At 37.9% G+C, this 27,872-nt stretch overlaps 1 protein-coding gene across 13 annotated transcripts in view; it reads left to right on the top strand.

Annotated features, from left to right (window-relative positions):
* NCKAP5 (NCK associated protein 5) overlaps window positions 1-27,872 on the top strand; it is a 507,525-nt gene that overhangs the window by 377,360 nt on the left and 102,293 nt on the right. For all 13 annotated transcript variants that reach the window (XM_061442407.1, XM_061442190.1, XM_061442334.1 and 10 more), the window contains one exon: window positions 22,223-22,291. In XM_061442407.1, coding sequence (XP_061298391.1) covers window positions 22,223-22,291 — 69 coding nt within the window. The remainder of the gene's footprint in view (window positions 1-22,222; window positions 22,292-27,872) is intronic.

Below are 27,872 nucleotides of genomic sequence, written 5' to 3'. Positions count from 1 at the left end.
AGTGCCTGGGTTTAGGATAGGACATCATATTTTTGCTGACACTTGCTGTGTTTCATGGTTGAATGAGCATGCCTCATGCTCCCCAGTTAGATGAGAAGCTTACCTTCACCTTGTTATGGGGAATTAATGAGTTTTGATTATGTGGGAGCAGTCTCAGCTCTTCGAAAGAGATGATGTACTCACCTAAGCCTATGACTAGCACAACTAACGCCTTGCTAAAATCACAGTATTTATGTTCAAATTAAAATAAACATTGTTAACAAGGAAGTGGTTACATGGTTTGGTGAGTGGCCCCCTTCCCTCCCAGAAATTCTGCAATTTGCCAGAGTTCCACTGGCCTCAGAAAGTAACAATTCAAGGCTGCTCACGACCTGATATTTTTCACCAAATACCAAGCTATTGGGGTAGCATTAAATTGTAACCCTGAAGTTTTCAAATGAAAAGCCTAATTCATGTGTGAAAATCTCATTGCTTGCGGGTGAGTGAGACTCAAAGTTTCAGTAAACTAAGCTGCTGTAGAAGCAGCATCTGCTAGCAAAGAGTCATGAAACCACTCTAATTTTAATTATAGAATTTTGCCCTCTTGCCCTTTGCAGTTCATCATAGAAAGATGTGTTTTGTTTTAATAAATTGAGCTTTGGGAGAAAACTCACTCAGGATAATCAGCTAAATGTTCAAATATATTAGAGGGGTAATTTCCCTTGTATCATCACCATTAAACAAATGAGGAAGTATGTCAAGTATTTCCGATATTGTGTTTTTACTACCCTGAAGAGGAAGAAAGGCACGGTATCAATGAACTATCAGGAAGATAAAAAAGAAATATGAGAAGGGTACATATTTCCTTTGAGTGGATTGAGAAGATAACTTTGAGTGGGGTGCTGGTGGTTTTTGTTTTGCTCTTACATAATTCTCCTTTTTTTTTTTAACCCCACTCATTTTCCATGTGCTACAATGTAAAATGATAAAAAAAATCATAATTATATTATTTTCCACGGAAAGAATCATACCATATGCAGGGGAAAGAGCCTGAGTTTCTGAAAATAACTGTGAGGAAAAACTTCTTGTTTATTGAACGTTACTTGCTTCACTTGGGTTTATAGGAAATTGGTATCACTTTACTGAGATGCATAGAAAAATCATGAAACTATTCAATATTTTGTAGCAGTGTTCTAAATATTTTGTAGCGACCAGTCTTGTTTTAAACAATCCATTTAATCTGATTCAGCCAGAAGCCTCTTCTTAGCCCAGTGCCTTGACCATCCACATTCATTATGCTTATCAGTCACCAAAGGCCAACCTATTTAATCCTAATTATTGGATTATTTTACTTTTAAATCGTTTCAGTAGGAGATTTTTATAATTACTTTTCTGCATTGTGTCTAAGAACTCTTTTATAGCCAAGGATCAGATAATGCAGCAGGGAAAGTCTTATTTCCAAACTTGTCCAGTGGCTGATAATGAATCAGTGCTGACCTGCATCACTGGTTTCAAAACCAGTCCAGTTTATCCCAGCTCTTTGCTGGTGATCGTATCGGGAAACTGTTCTAGCTTCCCAATAACTGAGTAAATTTTAAATTAAAACTGAACAAGTACTATCAAGCTGAACGCGTTCTATAATCTGTTGATGCTTGAACTCTTCTACTGCAGGTCAGTGGCTCTGTTGATCCTAGTCTTTGGGAAGCAAATTTCATGGCTGCTACCTTTCTCCTTATCTGTGTGCTGTGAGGTACTTCCCTTTTTGCCATCTGTTCTCACCCACTCATGCTGGTCTTTAAATACATCTCCCTCCCAGATGTTTTACCCACCCCCCTCCCAGTGCATGCCCTACTTCTGTTCATATCTTTCATTGAGGCTTTTCCACCCATCCTGCATGCTGCCTGTGAGTGCATGAAGCTGCATTTACCATAGTCAGCAAAGAAGCTGAATAGCTTTCAGTGGTCAATGCACCTTACCAGTTGGGATGTTAATAGAAATAATGTCTTCATATAGAAGCTGTAGACTAATAGAAACCTCTTCTGGGCAGCGCATTAAATCCAGTTAGTATGTGAAGAGTATTTAACAGAAGAGAATGTGCTTGCAGACACGTAAAATATTGAGGATCTAAAAGGACTTCCTTTTTTCTCTCTTCTTTTACACCTTTTTTTCCTAAACCAGTAGAAATTCTGGGCAATTTCTTTTTTGGCATGCAGAAATTAGGATGATCTAGCAGGGATATGAATTTATACAGGGATGTTGAAAATATCTGTGCCCACTGAATGTATCACACAGTATCACAGTATGTTAGAGATTGGAAGGGACCTCGAAAGATCATCTAGTCCAATCCCCCTGCCGGAGCAGGAACACCTAGATAATGTTACACAGGAATGCGTCCAGGCGGGTTTTGAATGTCTCCAGGGAAGGAGACTCCACAACCTCCCTGGGCAGCCTGTTCCAGTGTTCCGTCACCCTCACTGAGAAGAAGTTTCTTCTCAAGTTTAAGTGGAACCTCTTGTGTTCCAGTTTGTACCCATTACCCCTTGTCCTATCATTGTTTGCCACTGAGTAGAGCCTGGCTCCGTCCTCGTGACACTCCCCCTTTATATATTTATAGACACTGATAAGGTCACCCCTCAGTCTCCTCTTCTCCAAACTATAGAGACCCAGCTCCCTCAGTCTTTCCTCATAAGGGAGATGCTCCACTCCCTTAATCATCTTAGTTGCCCTGCGCTGGACTCTCTCCAGCAGCTCCCTGTCCTTCTTGAACTGAGGGGCCCAGAACTGGACACAATACTCCAGATGCGGTCTCACCAGGGCAGAGTAGAGGGGAAGGAGGACCTCTCTCGACCTACTAACCACCGCCCTTCTAATACACCCCAGGATGCCATTGGCCTTCTTAGCCACAAGGGCACAGTGTTGGCTCATGGTCATCCTGTCGTCCACTAGGACCCCCAGGTCCCTCTCCCCTACACTGCTCTCTAACAGGTCATTCCCCAACCTATACTGGAACCTGGGGTTGTTCCTGCCCAGATGCAGGACTCTACACTTTCCCTTGTTATATTTCATCAAGTTACTCCCCGCCCAACTCTCCAGCCTATCCAGGTCTCGCTGGATGGCAGCACAGCCTTCTGGCGTATTAGCCACTCCTCCCAGCTTAGTGTCATCAGCAAACTTGCTGATAGTACACTCAATTCCCTCATCTAAATCATTGATGAATATATTAAATAATACCGGTCCCAGTACTGACCCTTGAGGCACTCCACTAGTTACAGGCCTCCAACTAGACTCAGCCCCATAGACTACAACTCTCTGGCTTCTCTCCTTCAGCCAGTTCGCAGTCCACCTCACTACCTGATCATCCAGTCCACACTTCCTCATTTTAGCCGTGAGGATGCTGTGGGAGACTGTGTCAAATGCTTTGCTGAAGTCAAGGTAGACCACATCCACCGCTCTGCCATCATCCATCCACCGTGTTATTTCCTCATAAAAGGCTAAGAGATTGGTCAAACATGATTTCCCCCTGGTGAAGCCATGTTGACTGCCCCTCATAACCTTCTTATCCTTGATATGCCTTAAGATGGTACCAAGGATAAGGTGTTCCATCACTTTCCCAGGGATGGAGGTGAGGCTGACCGGCCTATAGTTACCCGGGTCCTCCTTCTTGCCCTTTTTGAAGACTGGAGTGACATTTGCTTTCCTCCAGTCCTCAGGCACCTCTCCCGTTTCCCAAGACTTGGTAAAGATGATGGAGAGTGGTCTAGCAATGACTTCCGCCAGTTCCCTCAGCACCCGCGGGTGCATCCCATCTGGACCCATGGATTTATGGATGTCCAGATTGCTCAACTGGTCTCTAACCCATTCCTCATCGACTAAGGCAAACCGCTCCGTCGACCTGACTTCATCTAAGGTCTCAGGGGTACAGGGCTCTTCAGGACTGCCCGCAGCAGAGTAGACAGAGACAAAGAAGGCATTCAGTAACTCTGCCATCTCTTTATCTTCTGTCACCAGGGCACCCATCCCGTTCATCAGTGGGCCTACATTGCCTCTGGTGTTAGTTTTGTCTGCCATGTATTTAAAAAAGCTCTTTTTGCTGTCCTTGACCCTTCTTGCCAGGTTTAATTCTAAGGATGCCTTAGTCCTCCTAGCTGCCTTCCTACATCCTCTAGCAGCAGCCTTATATTCCTCCCAAGCGGCCAGCCCCTCCTTCCATGACCTGTAAACTCTCCTCTTCCACTTGAGCATACCCAGCAATTCCCTATTTAGCCACGCAGGTCTCTTGGCCCTCTTCCTTGACTTCCTACGTGTCGGGATGCTCCGATCTTGAGCACGGAAAAAGTAGTCCTTGAATGTCAACCAACTATCTTGGGCCCCTTTACCTTCAAGCAGCCCTGCCCATGGGATTTCCCCTAGCAATTGCTTGAAAAGGCCAAAGTTTGCCCTGCTAAAGTCCAGGGTTGCAATTCTACTTGGTATTCTACTAGTCCTGCCACACAAGATCCTGAACTCCACCATCTCGTGGTCGCTGCAACCAAGGCAGCCCTCAACCCTTACTGCTTCAACCAGATCCTCCTTGTTAGTGAGGATGAGATCCAGCAGCGCTCCTCTCCTGGTCGGCTCATCCACCATTTGCAGGAGGAAGTTATCATCCATACACTGGAGGAACCTCCTGGACTGCGGCTGGGTTGCCAAGTGGTCCTTCCAGCAAACATCAGGGAAGTTAAAATCCCCCACGACGACCACGGCCTGTGACTGTGAGGCCGCTCTCAGCTGCCTGTAGAAGGCCTCGTCAACTTCCTCACCCTGATCCGGTGGTCTGTAACAGACACCTACAACAGTATCCCCCCTGCCAGGGGGAAGAGCTGTTCAGAATTGCTGGTTTTTTATTGCTGTAACCATTTGCTGCTATCATTAGAGGAAGAATGCTGATCTACTGTTACACCAAAAACGTCCATCTCCTGAGATGGGAAAGTGCCTTAATGCATATAAGGCTGTACGTTAAGACAGTGCCTCCTTGACTAGTGAAGAGGCATGGAGGAGGCCATGCATATCTGCATTTTTCTGACTGTTCAGTTCAATGAAAGCTTAAAATACTTAGTTTCTAAAACCAACCATGGTGCCTCCTGGAAGTTTTAATTTGAACAGATGGTATTGTTTTCTTTTCTAACTAAGTCTGGGATAAAAAGATACTGAATCTCATCTTCTATAAAGCACCACAGCAGTGGTTCAGCAGTTAAATGTTTTGGGTCACAACATGCAGAGCTTCTGAATTTTTGTCACATGCTGAAAAGGTAAAAACTTACAGATTGCCTCTGCTTTCTAATATGAGGTACCCAAGAAGCAGTAATCTGCCAGAATTTGCTAATTCAGTGAAGTGCTCAACAGAACATGCTCCAACTACTGTTCCTATGCTGTTAAGATTAAAACTGCATTTAATAGTTTTAAGTGTGACATCATGTCATACCCCATCAACTACTTACATAAAGGGAGTTTTGCTGCGTATCAGAATTCTTCTCCCTTAGCCTGCTCATGCAATCAATTTAGGTTTTAATAAAAGTTACTAGCTTTGTAGCATCAGATATTTCAGTGATCTTATCACACGCATCAGTCTATCCAAGTGAGGTGCAAGGCACATTGGGAAGGCAGAGTTAATAACTTAAACTGTTCTTGACTTGTAACTTCTCAAGTTAGAATGACATAAAATATTCTTTTCCAGAGCAGTGAATCCATCATCTTCCACGTGAAATAAACATCCTTAAATGCAATTTTAAATTCACAGTAATATTTTAGGGTATTGTTTAGAAGATCCTTTAGTTTACCTATTGTGTTGATGCAGTTGTGAAAATTATAGGTAAACTATAGTATTGTCAAGATAGTATATTAAGCTCTGTAATTCCCCCCCACAAGAAAAAAGAACTTAGAAAAGCATTGAACATTAATTGTAGCACAACAAAGTGTAATTGCATATATTTATTGTAAAAGCAGATTATAAATTTTTTTTTTCTCTGATATTCAAAATTCTAGTACAATGGCTCTTTTCTTACAGCTAAGTACCAGTACTTACTTAGCTGATACAACAAATACTCTTTAAATAGTTCAAAGTATTGAATACGGCTACAACAATAATGATTTGGTGCCAGAAGGTCTGAGGAATAGGCATGATCAGGGAAGAAAAGGTAAGTCACAGAAGTCAAGGAAAATCTTCTTGGTTTTATTAAACCTGTCAGATTTCCTCTATTGAAATTAATGTTAACTGTGTTCTGCAAAAAGTCCTTGCTAGGTTGCAGTGAAGGAATCTGATATTTCAGTCCGACTTTTATAATTTAAAGAATGATAGTTTTCAGTGCCCTTCTCTCCATGTATAGTGCCTTCTTGCAAGTAATCAGTAGATAATGTAACTCACCTTTTTTAGCAATCAGGCATGTGGTACAATTGAAAATTCACTCTCCCTGCTGAATGAAATGAGATTTTCCAACACTGTGTTATAGATCTAGGTGATTGTGTTTATCCCAACACATCTATCATTCAAAGAGTGAGACCCAGTAGTTTTTTTAAATAGTTTCTATCAGGTATGCACTCTGGGCCCAGTTCTGCACAAGCACTTTCTGTGAGCTTGCTCATTGCTCATAGTGGCACCTCTTTCAGAGGAAAGATTCTGTGTGACAGAGATTGTAGAATCACACCTTATATTTTTAATTTACATACTAATGCATGTGATTTGGCAGTAATGCCAGCTGTGTGGTTCATAAACTAAATAAATAGCTGCAGTTCATTTCAGACTATTAAGAAAACCTGGTATTCTGTGGACATTCTCTACTGGCTCTATAGAAAATCTCAATCAATTTACCTCACCTGTTGGAGCTAAATCCCTTACAACTCTAGCAACTAGCAAAATAATTCTTTTTTTCCTTTTCTCTTTACTGGCCTCAAAAAATAATGAAACAGTAATGAAGTCTCATAGTGATGCACTTTTTCTTAATTCAGTAGTTACATCCCTTTTGTTTGTCTTGTAGAAATACAGAATTGGAGATTATAGCTGGGATTCTGGGCAGGTATAGTTACACTCATATTACTAGAATTACTGGAGCTGTGCCGACTTCTAGCATATAAGGTTCTTAGCTCCTGTGTCAGCCATATGTTTAACTATACACGTGAAATCTGTATGATTAACATAGTCCTGAGATTCAATATTCACTAGCTTTATTATGCAGCCACTTTAAGAGTCCACAGCAGAAAATACTAAAATGATTATTTTTAAGTCTGTTTAATCTGTCATGGTGACAAACACAGATTTTAAGATTAGTTATAAATATATAAAGACAATAGATAAATCGAATGTGGAATAGTCTGACCTCAGTCAGTCCCTTATGTTTGACTCTGATTTTCTCTGATGGTTCTGTAGATATCTCTACAGATATCTGCACTCACTAACTAGTTCTCTAATTTCAATGTGTCATCAAAACAGCTATACATGGGTACAGTATAACCTCATATGCATGGGCTTGGATACCTGCATCACATACATACATATTGTAATGAGCATTTGCCTGCTGAAGATCTGCATTACTATTAAATGCCAAGTAGAAGAAGGGGTTTGTTTTCTTCATAAAGGCAATATTTTTATATGTTTTCACATATTGCCCATTCCTGCCAGTTGTAAGCTGCCTTTCCCCATATGGGATGAGGAAGATCCTCCATTCTGTTTTGTCTCAAGCTGAGCACCCTTCCTCTGTTTCCCCCATGAAACAGCTAAAACAGAGTCTCTGCCCCAGGACAGCCTCTGTTGTGCTGTTCAGCAATGTGCAGCAGTCACCTTCCCCTGAGACTAACAACTGCCTTCTGATCTTTTTGACGGATGCCCGTGTTTCCTGTGCAGGTGGGGAAAGGATTAGACTGCCTGGCAGGACTCTTCAATTGCATGTGGGATATATAGGCACATAATGCCATCTAGAGGGCAGAGTTTCTTCCCTTCCTACAGCAGTACCTGTGGTAACTGCTGGCTTTCCATCATACCTTGTGACAGTGCTCATTCATCTTTGTGATTCATGCATTTTCCTGTTCCTCTTCTCATTAGTATGTTCTCATACAAGACCAAGACATGGAAATTATTTAGGAGAAGAGAAACACTCAATTAGTAATTACAACTGTTTCCCTTTAATAAGCCTGCAGGTTTCCTTGTTGTCTTCAATCAGTCAAGTGGGCGGTTTCTCCAGAAAAAATCCTCTGATTTTAAATGCTCTGGGTCTTAATGCTTAAGTTCTTTAGGAAGAAGTTCCTTGAGAAAGAGGAAGAAAGTAAGACCTAGGTTTGTTATTCAGCTTTTTGGTGAACTGTAAGAAAAAGAATACATACAAATTGGTTACTTTGCTAGACAAGGTCCTTTTTAAAGTTACTGCAGCGACAATTTCAGGTCAGCTGAAGAAATGGGTCTGAGGGTTGCGCTTTATGTAAGTCTGTTGTGTGTTTAGGCAGAAGAACTTAAATCTTCTTTTTATGTATGTATCTTTTCCACTGAAATACTTATTTAGTATTTCTCTCAGTTTATGGCAAGCTGGAAATAAGTGAAGACAGGCTTTTCAGTGAAGAGGTCATATGGCTGAAAGCGCCAAAGTTTCTTCTTAGGTGTCTCCTAATAGCTCTTTCTTTTTCTTCTTTTAAACCTTACGGAGTTTGCTTCTTTAGACCTTAGACATGTCAGAGAAAAGTCTGTTGCCTCCTCTTTGATAATATCCTCCAGTCCTGTATTACATTTGTTTTCATTATACTTCAGCTGCTAATACCAGTAATGACAGTTGTAATTTTTTTTTTTCTAAAATAAGCAATGGATGTTCTTTCTGTAACCTTAAATCTGATCTGTATCATGACAAATCTAATTTTGTAAGACACCGTAGTGTCTCCCCAGTGCCATGCAGAGGTAGCTCTTAAATAAATGCATACATTAATTTGATTAAATTAAGGTAGGATGAGTGAAACAGAAAAAGAGGCTTTATTACAAACTTTATAAACAATATAGTCTTTTTTCTATAGTGCCCTGCAAGCAAGGTAGTTCAGGTAGCAGAGGCAGTTTAGCTGGATGGCCTGGTTTTCATTTGAACTAATTAACTCTTCTTGAAAACCAGGGTATTAGCCCCAGTAGAATAATGTGTTAGCAAATTGAGGCAGCTTTAGCAGATCTTTGCAGGGCTGCTTGGTCTAGTGGGGATATCACTGCTAAGGAAACAGCTTGTGTCTTCCTTTTGGTGTGGTAGAATGTATTTTTTTCTGTTCCAGTGGTGGTCTTCCTTGTACCTTTTTTATCAAATATTTTGTCCTTCACAGTGTCCATATATTAACTATGAAAAATTTTACCTAGTTAGATGGGTAAAAACAGGTATTCTTAGGTGGTTTTTTTTTTTGTAAAAAAGAACTTGCTAGTATTAGCCAAGAACTGTAATGTATTCAAGTTGAATAGAAATAAGAGATTAGAACTTCTCATGGTTTTAAGCAGCTGATTTACCCTGCTAGTGACCTCTGCCAATCAGGAATATTTCCGAATTGCAGGCCAATCTGACAGAGCAGTAGTGTGGTCGATCCTAGGTATATATTACGTTGTATAGTATTTCATACATCTGTTTATTTTTGTTCTTTTCTCTGCATTTTCCCTTTAGGCCAATCAATTAATCACTGATTCAGCTCTTGAACAGCAGCTTGGAATAAGATAACAGCAACATTTTCTCATGTTTCATACTAGCCTTAGTGTAGTTGGCTATCAAACTCAGACATGTGAAGGTGGGTGCAGTTCTGGTGGCTGCACTTGGGTTGTGCTAACTTAGGTGTGAGTCAGATTTGGTGCATTACTGCTGCTGTGCTTTTCATGCCTGAGCTTCTTACAGGAGCACCACTGAATCATCAACTTCAGCTTAATGTGTGTTTCATATGGGATTGTACTTGTCATCCAGAGCCTGTTTTTTTAGGAACTACAGTTTACTACTTTTTCAACAAGATACGTAGTCTAAGGCTTTTCTTGGACCTCCTGCAGATGTAGTTTACCAACAGATTTAAGTACAGAGAACAAAATCAGATAAATTTTATATGCTGAAGATCAAGTTTAGGTAAATAATTGGATTGTATTTAGTACACCACAGTAACAGTTAATTATAATTAAAGTAGAATTTGCTTTCCATGTAGCTGGCTTTAATGTGTATGTTTCTGTAGAGTTTAATAATTTCTATTTTCAAAAGTACAGAGCTGTAAAACTATCCAAGTAAAAAGTTCCTCTAGTACCTCTGTCATATGTAGGAAAAGGCCTTCCAAACAGGCCTATATTTTGCTTTGGTGTTATGGGATATGCTCTTGACTTGGCAGTTGACTTCCTTAGATCTATCACTATTAATTTAGGACCTGAAGATAGCCTGCTATATGTCTACCTTAGCAATCAGTGCAGTGTAATAGGAGCAGATCCTCAGAGACAAGGTGTTTGTGCTAAGGACCTGACATCCGTATTGTAAACATTTGAGGGTATTCACTTTGGCTGAGCTATAGTTAAGGCCACCAGTAATTTAGTCCCTATTCCAATTTCATGTGAAAGAAGCCCAGGCTGTTGACTCTAAGGCCACATTGTGGTGTCAGCTGTAGTCTGGTCAGTGCAATAATCAGAAAAATCACTTGAGAAAAACACTGCTCATCCAAGCCAAAAAGCCAATGTAGATGAACCTTATGTCAGCAAGCAGCATAGAAGAAATTTCGTATGACTAGTTAGGATAACATTCAGGAGCTGCAACATCAGACAGTTTCTAAAGGATCCTCATCCCTCTATATCCATCATCTCTGAAGTGAGCACAGTATGCAGAGCAGAAAAAACAGATGTAACCCCAAACTGTTGAAGCTTTTAAAACAGACAGCATTTGGGGTCTGGGTTGTTGTTCTTTTGGGCAAAATACAATTACTCTGCAAATTCACTATTCCACTCTAAAAGATGAAAATGAATCAGAAGTTTTAATTTAACAAATGTCAGTGCAGAAATCAACCTACTGTGTATTGCAGAGTGGAGTGAAGGGCATTGTTTGTTGCTTTTACTTTGTCTGTAAAAACAAAAGAGAAAAATGTTCAAAGCTTTCAGCAAGGTGATGTTTGCAAAGAAAGTCTTATTTCAGTTAGCAAGAAATTAGCAGTAATTTTGTGATTCAGTTATTAGAAGTTAGCTATTGGCTACAAAACAGTTGCTACGTGTTATATGGCATTTGATCCTATCTGTAATACAGTGCTCCAATACCTGTTCTGCTTTGCTTTGCTTTGCAATTCCTTAGCCAGAAGGAATGGAAATAACTAAAGCCATCAAACAAAGTTCATTTTGAAATACCTGGAGCAGTTGCCTTGTGGGTGACTTCTGATGAAGAAAGTGAAATTGCAGGAAACATTGCCTTCAGAAATAACTCGATGTTCCCGTGTAGTTAAAAAAAAGAGAAACTTGTTATGAATTTATGTTACCAATTGTGAAACAGTTGACATTAATAGGTTATTGTGAAAACCTTTTAACTCCAAGTCTTTAAAGGAATAGACTAAAATGATTCATGATAGGAGAGGGAAAATAGCGTGTTTTATATTTTATTATATTTTAAAATATTTTGTGACAATATCAGTTATAACATCATGTAATACTTTAAATCTTATTGCATGGTACAGCACAGTGAGTGTGACATTTAAGCATATGGGATCAATGTTTTCCAGGCTGTCAGTATAAATCACTTTATAAAATAAATTTTTGGTTTTAACTAAGTGAAAAAAACTTGGCATACGTAATTGGAAAAAAATATTTCTTGATAGAAATTCAGCATCCACTTTCTGAGCAAAACATCTATTGTTTCACCTTCCAGTGAGAGCCAAAATAACTGATTATGGGAGGCAGGTAATGGTGTTGTTGATTATATATTAAAAGACACAGGAAAAAAGCAGGAATTTACTTAGGGTTTTGGTCTTCTCTTTCTCTCATTGACCCCAAGTGCACTCCATTGCTTAGTTTCCTGGGGCAGGCCGGTGGGTGAGTAGGGAGGAGGTTGGTGTTGGTGTTCCTTGAAGATAGTGCCATATTTAGCTCCAAATTTAAACTGTCTACTATTATTTAATAACAGCCCTTCAGTTCAGGAGCATGGAGCAGCACAGAAGTACAAGTTACAGCAGCAGGGCCATTTTCTGCATTGATCTATGAAATTATACTTTGTGTTCACTCCAATATATAAAAGCTGCTTTAAAGGAGAAGAGCTGCTCTTCATAGACAGAATTTCTAGAAATTCAAAAATATATTTGCATATGTGTAATCCTTGGTTTCCTGGTATGTAATTTTAAGGTTTTCTGCCAATTTCATTGACTGTCATTTTCATTTTATCTTTGTTTTTAAAGAAAAATAAGTTACTTTTTTTTTTAATTAATTCGATTAAAAATTATGTTCTATTCCTGAATTGAATATTTCAATGTGACCTGCCCAAATTAGAAAAGGTAAATTAAATTTGCTAAAAGGAATAGCTGAATTCTTGAATCTTCACTTTTGAAGAAAATGAGCTTAAGGCCTTTATGGCTTTTTCCTATACTTAGATATTGAGATATGACCTGTGAAGCCAAACTGTCTCTTGGGCTTCTTTTTCCATACCTGCTTCCCATTGCCATCAATCAGGAGTAGTATTGGCTGTATTTGCTATGAACATCTCAGGTATGCAAGTAGGGAAAAAAAAAAGAAATGAGTTCTGTTGGAATAAAGTTGCCCAAAGGTTAAGTTTCTTACATACATCTGCAATGTCTTGTTCTTTTCAAACTCTACATTAGATTAACCTTGAAGTTGAGTATGCTACTCAGGAAGGTGTGGATAATGGAATCACGGAAAGTAGAAAACTGTCACTGTGTCAGTAACCTCGCAGTCAAAATTGCAAAGGTTTGAAGGATAACTCATTTAAAGTGAATTCTAAAGTTGCCTTTCTTATTGCTTGTAAAACTTTCCTGAAAGTATATGAGTTTTCCTCAAGATTGGAATTAACAAAAAGCAAAACAAAAAAGAGGCAAAACCACCCACCCTTATGTTTTGTGATTAAGGAAGTGAAGTTTTTAAAAAATGGTTACTATATGGATCATTTCAGAAGGACTCAAAGCCCTGGAAATATTTGTACTGATTTCAGTCTTGCTTTTAAATTTGATCAACATCTGCAAAATGTTTCCTTTGAAATCAAGGCAAATATTTTCTTTGAAAATGGCTGCACTGGAAGTTTTTTTGAAGCTTCTACATTGGGTGTGTAGGTAGTCAATGGTTTTCAAAAAGTCATTGCTAATTTAAAAGAAAATATTATTTCAATTATTTTTTTCCGTGAACAGTTGTTCTTTTTGAAAGAAGTATTGAAACAAATGCAACAGACCAAATGTGATATGATTAATTCATATATGAGTTTTCAATGCAAAGATGCCTATGTATGTGTTAAATACAAGTAGATATTAAACTCAACAAGCCCTATAAGATTAATCAGATACAGGCCGCTTGCCTTTATCTTTTTGCGTTAATTGTAAGAATCTTAGTTTCCCTTAGAATTTCAGGATCTCATGATACTTTTTTCATGGACCAGAGATTTTATTTTTAGTTCTTTGATAGAGGAAATAACTGCCTGTTAATATTACATGGAGAAGCGCAGAAAGTCTGTCAGAGTGAAATGCTCTCTGTTCTTAATGGAGAACAGTTTCATAATGGAACAAATCACTTAAAATGAGACCAGGGGGTGGGGGAAGAATGACATGGAACATCTGCCTCTGGTTCACAGTTTGCAAGGGTAAGGATCACTGAGTATAAATACTGGAAAATCAGAAAATAAATTTTGTGACATGCACACACTGTTCCTTGCATAAAAATTCAGTCATATGTCTTATTTTTGTGTGATGGCATCATGGTCTGTAATGCAGTGCCTGGGTGCAGTGCCTCTAGGCAGACAGTCTGTGCTGTGAGAATAATGGCCATCTGGAGAAAGGTGAATGAGTTTCAGCTTCCTTCCTTCCTGACTGCCCTGTCAGGGATGCTGGATAGCAAGATTGGCATCACATAGCTTCATGGGGCTGCCTGACTGTGAGTGGGAGGGCTTTCTCTGGTCTGGCATTTTACCTCTTATTAATAGCAGCTGCTAGGAACAGGGAATTCCTAGGAAGCCTAGCAATATTGTTTATGGAAGGTGAATGCCTTGGTCTCTGTGCAGAGAGCAGTGTGTAACACTGAGGCATGCAGTTCAGTATTTTATTCAGGGAATGAGTGATAAAAAGTATGAGCCTTGCTGGGATTCCGGTTTTCCATGAATGTACTTCTATGCTTTATCAAGTCTATATGCATTATATACATCAGATGTAGTATGTGTCTTCAACTTAAGGAAATAGAGCTGTGTACTCACTGTCTCTGCTTATTTACATCTATTTTACTCCTCAGCCTCAAAACATGTTTTATATGTGATCATCTGGAAGACTTTTTTGGAAAAAAAAAAAAGTCATCCTTCATATTTTTAACCTCTTTGTTCAATGCTTGTGTTGACATTGCTTTACCTGTTAGCGCATTGCAAGTCTATTATACTCTCTGTAAATAATGGTAGCATTTGCTGTTTTCTACAATTTGTGGGCAGGTAAACATACAAAGCTGTTACTGATATATCTGTTAGTAGCCTATGTATTTATTTGCTGGAAGATAAGCCTAGGCTTATAATGCAGTCTGGTTTGCTAGATCTGTTCCTAACCTTCTCTTTAAAATGTCAACTCTAGACATTTCTGTCGTGTCAGAAGGGAAAATGTTGAAGGTTTTAAAGTCTCATTATTAACTACTTCAGAATTAACCAAAGTAAAAAAGAGAATTATTCTTTAACCAGTTACAAAGTTCCAACCCCATCCTCTGAAAAGTGTTTTTTAAAAAAGGGAAAGGTACTTCACAGAGGAATTCCCAGGAATGTGAGGTTTACTTTTAGTCATTTTTAGGAGACAGTCTCATCAAGCAGACTCTCATTTGGCTTTAATTTGTTTGATTCAACTCTTGAAGTTCATGTTTTTATCCAATATAACTAGATTTGAAGGATTAAATTCTAGTTATCCCCTTCTTTCAAAGGGAGGCTTGATTGTTTAGGTTGAACAATCATTTTTTTCTCCTTGTGGAAACTGGGAAAGAATCAGCATAGACAGGAAAAGTTGCTCTGTGGTTATGAGCCCTGGGTGAGGGTCCCTGCTTCCAATCCGTTGGAAAGGTAAATGAACAAGTTCTGTTTTCTGATCTCTGGCAGCATGAATTTCATGCAGTTTTTAAAGTTGTTATATAATTTCCAATGTAAATTCCTGTTTAAATACATGAATCAGCTCATCAATAATTGGCAAAATATCATATGCAGCTGCGCAAACCTTGGGCTGCTTTTTGTTGAGAACATTTCAACTCAAGTTTTTATGTAATCACAAGTGGTTAGCTTTCAGATGTTGATTGAATATCTTCTGATTTCTAGCATACATTAGAAGAAGAAGGTTACACTGCTCTCTACAGTGTGACCTGTAAAATAGGCCACAAGCCTATTTGTTGGTAGCACAGCTATGGTAGAGCATGGCCTGTGAGATTGCTTTTGAGATCACTTTGGTAGCTTGTTCTAATATCAGTGTGATTTTATGTCATTAAAGAATTTAAAAATGTATCATTGAAATTTTGAATTGCAAGAACAATCCCTAACAGTACTGCCCAGTAAGGTTCAATGTGCTTTTTATGGTCAGAATTATAATTTATGCCTTAATGGTAGTTCTCTATTTTATCATTTAACAACACATACATGCCGTGTTTTACCTGAATGTGAACTGAACAGTGACTGTATATTTCAGATAAAATGTATCATGTTTTAAGTGTCATTAAAGAGGATATTTTATCATGCTAAAAAAAAAAACTGTAAAATGATGCTACTGAGAAGGCTAAGGGCCCACGTGTTTTGAAGCAAGGCTGAGAAGCCTAGCAGTCATCAGATCGCTAGTTTGTCCTTTTGGTTTTTTTTCCCCATCTCCATAAGCCAGAAGAAATAGTTAGGACTAAGATATTTGAAAAAGCATACAGTAATATTTTCTAACGTATTAGTCCACTAAATTCACTGCTTATTTCATCAGTAGCTGGCATTCTCTAGTCTCAGGTTTGCTGTCCTGGAGAGAGGGGGCTGGAGAGCAGAATGGTAGCACATGGGCTGCAGTTCAGCAGGGAGACACTTCTCATGTGCTCCTGTGTTGCTCTGTTATGGAAGGTGCAATCAGAAGGTGGAAACATCCAAATGTTGACATGCAGGTCATGAGGTGCAGTTTCTGTTTTACCCCTAGCAAAGATATGTCTATAGCAATATAAAAGACACTGGAAAGTGGCCAGTGGAAATGATTTTATAGTGCTAGAATTAAGTCTTTTTTTTCCCCTAGAATTGTGTCGATTTAAAAACACAAATATAATTTTCAGTACTTCTAAGCACCATAACTATGCTTTTAAAGTTTCTCTGACAATTTATTGGGTTAGTCTTTCAAAGGACAAATTTTCTTTGTAACATGGACAGAATAATACAAAGAGTTTCCGGTGACCAAAAAATGTTCAAGTAGTAAACTCTTCCTAGAGCAGCCGCTTAGAAAATAAATGCTTTAAGTTGAAAGAGGGCAACATTACTTTGAACTTTTCCAACAATAGGCTTTGACCTCACACATGTGCTGTGTGAAGCTGTGACCACAAAAATACACAAAATGAAAGGCTGAAAGCAGGAAAAAATTGCTGAGCACATTTTAAGTGCTTGGACAGCTATTAATACACTGCACAGGGCATGACAAATGAGTGTCTGTGTAAATCAATAAAGCTTTCTAGAAATGAACAAATGGTTTAGTATGAATAACAAAGCAGTGCACATGATAACCAGTGTTGTAGCATTCTGTCAAGGATTTTAAAGTTCACTGTCATAACTTTGTTCCTCTTGACCTTTATTGATGATACCTTCAAAGCATGTTGAGCTGCTAACTTGACATACAACCTTTAGACCTTCATTTCCTGCCCATGCCAGGGAGGGGTGGACTAGATGATCTTTAAAGGTCCCTTCTGATCCAAACTACTCTATGATTCCTTTATTGCAAAATACATACTGTTCTCTGCTTTCTTCTCTCTTCCTTCTCCCATCCTTTTTTCTCAACTCTGCAATGGTTCAGTAAGAAGAACTGTCTTGTGTGTGCTTCTCTTTTATTCATGCCTTCTAGTAGAAAATTCAGTGGTTTAATTCATTTCATCATGGTTATAAAAGTATAGAGGATTGCCTGTTGAAGACTTTCTAATAAGTACATGAAATAATTCCTTATTTTTAATTCCAAGTATGTCCTAATTCATAAATCACTGGAACAGGCTAGCCAGATTTTTGTTCCTGTTCTCTTGACTTAAAAAAATCAAGGTACAGAAAGGTAAAGTTTAAACTTTTTGAAAAACACTTTAGGGACTTAAATCCAAATCTTATTTTCAAACATGATTTAAGCACTTCAGTTTGCTCTTTCAAGAAGCACACAGAAATGGCTTTTGCAGGATGTTAAGTGAAAGATGTCCCCTCAGGTGCCAGTTGAGAGATGCAAATCTGGAGGAGAAATGAGTATCTCATGACATTCTCAGGCATGTGCTTGTCGCTTCTGCCATATGCAGGTAAATGTTGAACAAAGTATAGTTAGTAGACAGTCCTTAACCTGTTGTAATAATCCTCTCTAAAGTCACTAAAAAGGAAGAGAATGAAGAAATCGTCCTAAATGTCTGTAGCAATGTAAGAATATATTTTTTAAATGTGCATTCATTTTAGCTATATGTAGTCAGTCTAGTGCTCTTACTCAGCTTAAAGGTGCCATGATCTATGACTGTAGGTGAGGACTGTAGGTAAGACCAAAAACGTCTCAGATTTGGCATAGTGAGACTGGTGGGAGATCTCACTTTCTGACCATGTAAACCCAGACAAAAAAGACCATGGCCTGGAAAGGAGCAGAGCTTTTTTTTTTTTTCTTTGCTCAGAGCCTGCTGTTACTGAATACTTTTGGGGAGACAAAATTTCCCTCTGTTTTGGGGTAGGAGGAATCAGGGGCTTTTATTTGGTTTTTTATTTTTTCCCTATGATGCAAAGAGATGTAGTGTCTTTTGCTGTTCATTACCAAAAAAGAAAATATGACCATATTAAGGATATAATTGCGATGCATTTGAGAGTTCTGGTGAAGATTAATTTTCGCAAGAATTTAAAGTTCAGGTGGTTGTACCGCGTGAATGGATGCTTCCTGTGTTTCAGTGTAAGGGTATACACTGAAGTTAATTATCATGACTATGTTAGAATTTTTTTTAGAATTGTCATTAGTTAGCCTTCCTTTACTCCCCAAGTCTAGAACATGTTTATAGAAACATGAGGAAGGCTAAGGCTGCTGTCTGTCTCCTTGTTTCTGCTATAGCATAATGAGCAACAAATCATTGTGAACCAGGGAACAACCACTTGCCCCAAAGAAATTTTAAGGAAAATTATGTATTTTGGAACAAATATGGTTTATTTCATTGCATCTGAATTGTGTCTACATTCATGGGAACTAAATTGATAGCCTTGAATGAAACTGTGCAAACAGCTGCCCCAAAAGAGAAAATACAGTGGTATTCTTCGTCTGTGGAAAGAAAAAGCTTTTAGCTGACTAAAAGATGATTTTCATCGTTACGAGGGCTATGTTTTCCATCCTGACAAAGGGATTAATATCAGAGTTGGCAAATGACTGTATCTTAACAATGGTATCAATACAAGGCAACCTCTGTTTTATATAAAATAGTCTGAAGTTTTCATTTTCAAATTGATTTTCCATAAACTCAGTTTCATAATTCAGAACAAAGTCTCTAATTTAGGCAATTGAAAGTTGGTAAGCATTATCCAAATCATGACTGAAATCTTTAAATTTTCCAATGTTTGGAGGTACTTTTGTGCACAATGCTTTCTTCCAAATGGGAACTCAGAAGTACCTCTGTTTTTACATTTTAGGATCCTGAATATATAATGATCCAAAAGCAACATGTAATGTTTCTTTTAATGTTAAGTTATGCCACAGAGTTACTTTTGGCTGACTGACTGATACTGTGCTTTGAGAGCTGACTCCTCAAGGAAAGACTTGCTTGTCTGTAGGCGCTGGTGGCAGGGATTTAATGTTGCTTGGCTGTGGAACTTTGCTAGGCTGCATCACTTTTAGTGTTTCTGGGGCTGAGGGACAGAGATGCTTCACTTTTGTGAAAAGTAAATATACATAAATTCCTAGAAGACAGCTATATCTAAAACTAGAAATCCCTATAGAAATCAGTTGGTATCTCAGAGAGTTCTCGGTAAGCTGGTTTTCTCTTGCATGGTCCCCTGCTAGGTTATGTATGAGAAAAGTGACTGCATTAGGGGTCAGTACTTCTCTACCACTGCCTTTGGGTGCCTCCAAGTGTGCAGTAGCTTTCAAGCTGTGAGAAGCATGGGCTTCTTACTGTGGTTTAGCCTTGTGTAAGTACGGCTTGAAACCGAAGATGAAAATCAGATGTAGTAGTGGTTTCCTCCAAGGAGACCTACTTTGCTTAGCTGGCAAAAGATGCCTAGAATATGCAGTACTGGAGGTAAGCAGATTCCTCTGAGCAGAAACTGAGCAGACTTACAATACCATCAAAACCCAGTGGTTTCTGTTAAATAAATGAAGGTTTGGATTAGGAGGCAGGGGTTTGAGACCACAGGTGCTATTACAAATTTTCCAAATTAATACTTTTGGGGATATAAGTATTATTATCAAGTATTCAGATGCAGTATAGAGTGATTTAGTATATCAAGTAGTGGTTTTCCCATGTTGTGGGGACTGGCGCAGGATCTTAAGCAAAGTCAGTCAAGTGTTCCCTTGTAGTGCAGTCCTTGTTACAAAAATGCCAAATAAATAGGCATGATTTGCTTGACGATCAAGAAGCACAGAAGTCAAGCTAACATTGACTGCACTATATCCTTTCACTACACTTTCGAAGCCAGTGGTGTGAAAAAGGATTTTATTATACAGATGTTTCCACTGTGGCTTGATAAGAGGGGAAATGTTGCATTTATTTATAATGCTGTCAAGTTCAGATCTCCTAATTTTGGTAGCTTATTCGTAGATGAATAGCTCACTGAAATCAGACATGCAGGTTACAGATCCAAGAAAACTTAGCTTCCATTTTATAGCCTTACAGCGTTAAAACTAAATGGAGTAAGAGAAATATGGGGAGCTCTCTGTGTATTTTGCATAGTACAACTATGTATTGTAGTTCTTTTAGACATCTCTATATTTGATCAGTCTGCCTAACTATTTTAGGGTAGGATCATACAAATTATTTTATGTTAGTGAAAATGAAAATTAAAAAATTAAACCCATAGGTTTACCAACATGCATGAGTTAAAGTCTGTGCAGGCTAATCCTTTAATGATTGCTTCAAAGCAGTAAAAAGAATTTATTTTGGATCGTATTTTAACTCAGAAATATATTTTTATGTAGCAATCATCTCTTTATTTTTATCAATCAGTCTGCAAGAATGTGTCTGTAAAAGCAAACTGATAACTGTATATTATAGCCTCTTCGCTATGGAGGACTATTTACCCTCCAGCTTCTGATTTCTTACTGCTGCTTTTGCGGCTTCTGCTTCTACTTTGCTGCTTACTTCTGCATCTGTGCTTTTTTGCTGCCTCATCTCACAGTGCTCTCTACAGGATCACCCATAGACATTTTATAGCCATATGTTGAATCCATTAGTAGATGACATTGTGAAAGTATGATGCAGAACATTTTACCACCTTTGCTGGCTTTAATTGTACCCTCAAGATAAAGCACTGATTCCCTGCAGTTGTTTATTTAGACTTGTAAATAAGTAAGCTCTATATGTCCTTGTTTCTTACCACCTTTTTATTCTTTACTCTCTTTCTGTATGCTGGATAATTATGTATGTTTACTTTTTCTTCCTACTTGTGCTTTTAGGATTTAGCTGAAATTGAAATTGCTGTTAATGAATTGATTTATTGGACTTTGGGACTTTCATTTTGTTGAATCAATGACTCTTCTTAACAAGGAAGAGAACTGTGCATCTTCCCATAGAATCTTTCCATACAATACACTACATTAAGTTTTTCTCTAAAATTACAAATGTTAACTATGTTTATGACTGTTGTTTTGTATAACCACAATTCTTTTGAAACAGCATTTATTTAGCTTTTATAGATTGACAGAAGGTTAAGGTGAAGCAAGTAATGTAAATTGTATAATAGCTGTAATTATGTGAATGCAATAATTTTGGTGTTGTGGTTACGTGATGTGAAGTTATGCATGGGAGGCAGAGAGGTTTCTAGAGCCAGTTTTAGCTCATAGATTTTTATATATTGTTTTAGTTTCTCAGTCTTTAAGAGGCTAGTTGAAACTTGCCGTAATGCAACTGTATACAGCTCACTTTAGAGATTTTTCTTTTGCAGTACTATAAGAATTCCTAAAGTCAAGTTATAATATGTAGAAGAATACATTGGTTTACTGATATTTGCATACCAGATTGTGCCATTTTGGGATTTGCACTATGCAAAAATGAGTGCAATGGAAATCAAAGAAAGATGAAAGGCACTACTATACAGGAAACTATCATATTTAAACTGACATATGTGACTGACTTTAAGATCACATTTAGATGTAGTAAAATACATCTCTCTTGAAATGATAGGAGTAGCTTTTAAAGTAAAGATTAATGAATTTATCTGGTTCAGTTAAAGGTTGTAATTTGCCAATCAGTCGTAGCATGAGCAGTGCCTCCGGAGTTATCAGCTGCAGAAACGAGGTTTATAAAGAGCTGCCACACTTAAAAGTTTACATAAAGACATCTTTCATACTGCCTTTTGTTTCCTTTTGGTAGTAGCTGCCTCTGTTTGTTTCCAAGTGGCTTTCTCAGATACCAATTATTATGTTTCATTGCCAAATCTGTTGTACCTGACAAGATGAGATTGTGGACATATGTGGAATATCTACTCTGATATTGTTCTAAATTGTAATGCATGGTGTGAATAATCCCATAAATGAATATCACTTCTGTTTTCACTCAAAATACCAGCTTGTAGCAAACCGAATTGTATTGTGCTTTTTATTCTGCATCTGGAAGAAATACACAAAGTAAGCACCCTGAGAATTTTTACATATTGTTATGTAGTACGAGATACCCTTTGATTAATTTACATATTTGTTTATTTATTCCATATTACTGTAGGCAGAGAATTCAGCACTGGCTCTGGAAAATGAAAATCAGAGAGAACAGTATGAAAGATGTCTTGATGAGGTAAGGTAGATAAAAAGATTGTTCTTACCTGGTACTATAATGAAATGAATAGAAATGAATCTCGCCCTCTCTTACAAGGTTGACATTGTTCTGCAATTGTCTACTATTACCTCATTCTAATTAATTCCAATAACATGTGTTTGGCAGTTGTAGATACTGTTGTCCATGACCTCTACTGTAAATCATGGTTTGACCACACCTCCTCACTGGAAAGGTGAATCCCTGTGACCAATATTTGGAACTGATTTGCTTTTATTAGGAGGATAAACTGTTAATTTGACTACTACGTGTTGTGTACTCCTTTCCTGTAGAGTCGAAGACAAGTGGGAGTGGCTGCTTCCATTAAAATTCCCCCAGCTTTCCTATGTAATGTATTTTGTAACCAGGGAATTAAAGTCTCTCAGCTGCCCATTAGGGTTACATACAGAGCTTTCTATGTTGGGTTTGTTTGTGTTTTTTTCTAGCCATTGGCTTATGTCTCCTACACATCTCAGCTTTTCATCAGACCTTCCAGTTACAGCTACAATATAATTCACCCATTGGTTACTGACCATGCACTCCAGCAATGCTTGCAATTCCAGAAACATCTAGTATCTCTTATTCCATGCAGCTTTCTCCATATATATATTGATGTTTACTTGTTTCTCCTGTTTTTCCTGAAAAAAGGCTCTTCAGCATACGCAAGATCTTAAGATAGTTTTAAGACTTTCAGTAGTTTAAAGAGTTGCTTAGTAGAAATCATTTACCCATTCTACACTAAGAATGCATAGTAGCATAAGGAGTTAGCTAGCATGCAAAAAAACCCAAAAGCAACCACAAACAAAAAACTACACCAATTTCTCACCTGTACATTTGAGAAAAGAGTGCATGAGCATGAATACCACACATAGCAGATGACAATTCATGTCTGCATACCAGCTTTCTAAATTTTTAATTATCATTTGATGAAGTGCTACTGGCATGATGAGCAATACAGCCCTGGTATAAGAAGCCTTCAGTTTAGTGCAGGTTTTCATCAGCAAATCTACACTTTTGCCACTATAACATATTTTTATGAGGGAGCTGGAGTAAAAGACTTGCAGACGTACTTGCCCATGAGGTTATGCTCTGCCTGTTCTGTGGCACTGGGATGCCACCAGAGCCTTGGTCTGCATTGGCCTGAGTCACTGCATTCAGTGCATTCAGTGAATGGTATTTGGATATCTTGGTGATAAGGATAAAATTACCATATAATTGCTAACTTTAGTTTAAATTACAGATTTTCTGATTGTCTAGGAAAAAATCTGCCTACATAATTAATTTTAGAAATTAGTAAAGAACCATAAGTGTCCATTTAGCAAAACACATTATAAAGACAGAAAATATAGGGGGGAATTGTGTTTGCAGTAATGTGATGGATTTCTGAATCAGGGTTGTGTTAATTATTTTTTGCAAATAATTATATTGGACTATGCTCTGAACTTTATTATCTTCACCATTAGGTTGGCTGTTTTCAGTTCTTCCATATTATCACAGCTGTATCCATCTTCTACTGTGTCAACTTGACAAAGTGCTTTGAATCACCTGTGGTTTTGTTCTTCCCTGCTTTACTTTTTGTTTACATATTTTCTTCCCCCTTTTTTTTTCCTTCCGTCTATTTTGCAGTGACCTCTCTTGTCCTTCCCCATGGCTTGGTATCACTTTTTTCTTCTCTTTCCACTTTCAGCCCCCACAATGTGTTGGCAGTGGCACTGTAATCAAGATTGTTTTAGCTGACACAAAACCTAATTGAACCTAATCCTTTCTGATCACTGAGGTGTTGCCAGTGACTGAGGCAACAAAACCATATTTGATAATTGCAAGTTCTGCAGGAGTCCCAGGTTAGCACCCATCTGAGCACCTTCCTTTTGTGGAACATTACAAGAAATCACACGTTCTCATCCTACTTCATTATACTAACAATAAGGAGAATAGGAGAGGAGATGTAAATAGTGAATAACCCAATCAGTGATTGTGAGAGCCTTCACTTTCAACCAGAGTCTTCTGAGGTTACACTGTGTATGACAAAGTCCTTTCCAAACAGGGATTCTTACTGGAGATCTTAAGCAGATAAAATGCTTTCCATAAATATTTTCGAGGGGGGGGGGGGGGAATAGAAAAAAGAAAAAAAAATGCTGCTTAAAATTTTCTTTCCTTTAAGACTTTGTCTGATGCTTCCTGTATTCATAAGTCACCTTACACAATCCCGACTTCTTGAAGGTGAAAATCTCTTCAGACCTTCTCTGGTTTATGCTTCAGGACTTCAGCAGTTTTAGGAGCAGATGTGTTCTCTACAGCTATGTATCTGTTTGTGCTACTTGTCCCAGAGAGACGTGATGCATGTAAGTGGAGGAACACAGATATTACTGAGAACACAAGCTTCTGATCACACCCAAACCTGAGACAGCTAAGCCTGCCACCAGAAGATTACAATAATTATTTTAATTTTGCGTTTGAAGTCTTGGTTTTAAGTGCATTGAACTTCTTCCAGACTGATACACAAGGAGCTACATAGCTCATGCCCAGCTGTTCTGGCTAGTTACATATTTGGGATGTTTGACAGACCCTTGAGGTAATGAAGGCTGGAAACATCATTTGATAACTACTGAAAGAATGCTGCCATCTTTCACTCATCATTCAGCATCCTCAGATTGCAGCTTCTCTCCCCTAAGCACAGGCAAACTCTGCTCAGGGCATTGCAAGCATCATTTAACCTCGTCACCCTGCCAGTAAGTGATCCTGCTTGGTCCCTCAGGCCTCTACAGCAATGCGATAAGGACAGTTGCTATGCACAGTGTGCTTTCTGCTGAGGTGTTGGTGGCCGTTAAGCTATATTTGAAGGAAGTATAAATAACCATCATGGGTTTTCTGTCTATGTGTGACAAAAAGATACCACAGCTGAGGTTTTAAAGCTGTGCCTGCCATTATTTTTTCCTATTTTTCCTTTTTTTTATCACCAATTATTTTACATAGTTCTTTTCATTCCTATTATATCCTACATTTAATATTGTATGAATGCTTGCACCTGTGACTTAAAAATGCATGCTTTGTAATCATTTTCTTGGTAAAATTCACTGAAATTCAACTGTTCATAGAGGTTAAATCTAAAAAGAATATGGGCCAAGCTGAAGTGAGTCCTTTATGAATTTTAATAAATATTCACTGATTTTTAAAGTAATTGTTCATCTCTGAGATGTACATACAAACAACTTCAGAGCAGTATTTGGAGGAAGGTGTCATTGAAATGTTCTAGTACTTGATAAATAAGAAAAGAGCTCATTTAGTTTCAGAAGTACTTCATAAATGTATCTTTCTGTCTCTGAAAAATTTAATACAAACCCCAGGATTGTCTTCTTGTACCTTTGGGGTTTCAAGTTAACATGCTTAATCCTAGTTTCCTACCCTGGAATTCAGCTGTTGGTTTACTGGTAAGTGGTAATGCCTTGTTTATTCACATCACTGTGCCAGCTGAGATTTCTGTCAAGCTTTTCCATACTTACATGCAGGAAATTATGCCACTTAGGGTAGGTGATTTTTTTTCTTTCTGATATTTTAAGAATTAGCTAATAAAAAAAATAAAGGCATTGTATTTTTAAGATTTGAGATTTGAATAAAATACAAAACTTTTCATTTTAGTACACTTGAAATGTATTTGTGCATATGAAATCATACATTAAAGGCAGCTATGTAAAATGTCAGTACTTGTTAAAGGTGTAATAGATGATACACTAGGGTCTCTGATTCATTCTTCTATACCTTTGCTATTAAGACCACTTTATAACATGCATACATAAAGCATAGCTGTGTAAGGAAAAAGTGAAGGTGGTTCTTTTATCTCTTTCATTGCAATCCACGAAAGGAAACCTCACTTTAAGATCTTGGCTATTAGGAAAGAAAGGCAGGCACTGTGAAGGCAAGCAGTGCCATCTCCTACATAACAGCAGACTAAAGAACCAGCCATCTCTATCCTGTTTCCTGTTTTGCCTTAACTGCATGAATCACAAGTCAAGTCGTTTTACAGCCTTCTTTTCGCAGGGATTGAGCTACACTTCTGCCGTATATCAGTGGAAGTTTCACATACTCTGCATCTCAGAACTCAGTCCCTCTGCCATCAGTGGTCTCAGTTGCCTCAGTTTTTGGTATTTGTGACTATCAGTTTTGTAGTGCTGGTTTATGTTGTTCCCGCATAGCTGTGGTGTCTCTTAATATGTGTAAGTAAAAATGAAGTAGATATTATTCCACTTTCTAACTGCTAAATTAATCTTAGTAACTACAGAACATTTCACTGAAGGCTTCCCACATCTGTTCCTGCTGAAAACCAAGAATACAGACCTGAAAATGTAGTTGAATGGTTTCCAAAGTTGCTGGGCACTAGAATAAAATAACCTCATTTTGTAAAGAAACTAGTTGCATATCTCTCCTATTGAGATCTATGGGAGCTACGGATCACTGGCATGTACTTTCATTTAGACATATAACTTCACACGCTTAAAGCTGGAAAATTGGTCACATATGCATCGGCAAGTTCAGGTTTTCCCATTTGGAAGATTATGCCATTTACACTCCTCTGTGCAATATGTAAAGCTGTAAGGAGTAATTTTGTAAGCTATTCTGTTGTGAGTGACTAGTACACACTTCAAAGAACCTTTTAGTTCTTTCTTGGTAAAGTAACTCCATGTCAGAAAGTAAAAAAATAATGTATTCAATATGGTCTGTTCAATTTTCAGGTAGAGCAAACAGACATTAAAAGTACATGCCAGAAGGAATACTGTCAGATGTAGATCCTGAAAGCCTATAGGGCAAGGCATATGGTTTTTCAGAACTGAAACATGTTTACTTCTGTTAGTTATTACTGTTCTAATATTAGTCTGTGTCTTCTGTTAAATCATGTATAGAGCTATTTTATGGGACCATTGTTCCACGGGCTGCCTTAAGTTAGGGACCAGCTTAGAGAAAAAATTGATACCAGGCAATTTTATGAGAGTATGAATCAAATTTACCTTTGGGATCTAACAGAATTGAATTATTTCCAGAAATGAATTAGCTTCAGCTCTTTCCTCAGAATTCAGTTCACATCAGTGGTGTGGGTTTTTTTCTTTAATTTGCCAAGAGTAAGAAGAATCAATGCAGGTTTGGCGACATCTGCATATGCTTTAATTTCTGAAAGCCAAAACTAAACCATAAATCATAAATATGCTCTATTTTTGCACATAGTGAGAACTCTAGTTACTCTGCCTAAATACAAGGCCATAAATATAGAGAAACAGGTTGTATGATAACATGCATATATAGTTTTAAATTACTTTAGAAAGGTAACATACAAGTTAGACATCATCAACAGAAAATCTTGTCTCAATCCCTGTTTCTGTCCCTCCTTCTTCCTCTTCGCTGTCCCCATGCTTGCTAGTAAATATAAATTAGAAAGGATGTATAAAATAAATAACTTCAGAATTCCCTGTTGAATATATAGTTGTACTAATCAATGGTATGTAATCTCATTCAAGTTAATTATTCTATGTGGTGTGAATTCCTTCCAACCACATTCTGATGACAGTAGGTACTT

The sequence above is a fragment of the Pezoporus flaviventris genome, unplaced genomic scaffold (genome assembly GCF_033815535.1).
Source record: "Pezoporus flaviventris isolate CSIRO_AGI_PZ_B2104156 unplaced genomic scaffold, CSIRO_AGI_Pfla_v1 ptg000001l, whole genome shotgun sequence".
NCBI lineage: Eukaryota > Metazoa > Chordata > Aves > Psittaciformes > Psittacidae > Pezoporus > Pezoporus flaviventris.
This window is presented reverse-complemented; position numbering and strand designations above follow the sequence as displayed.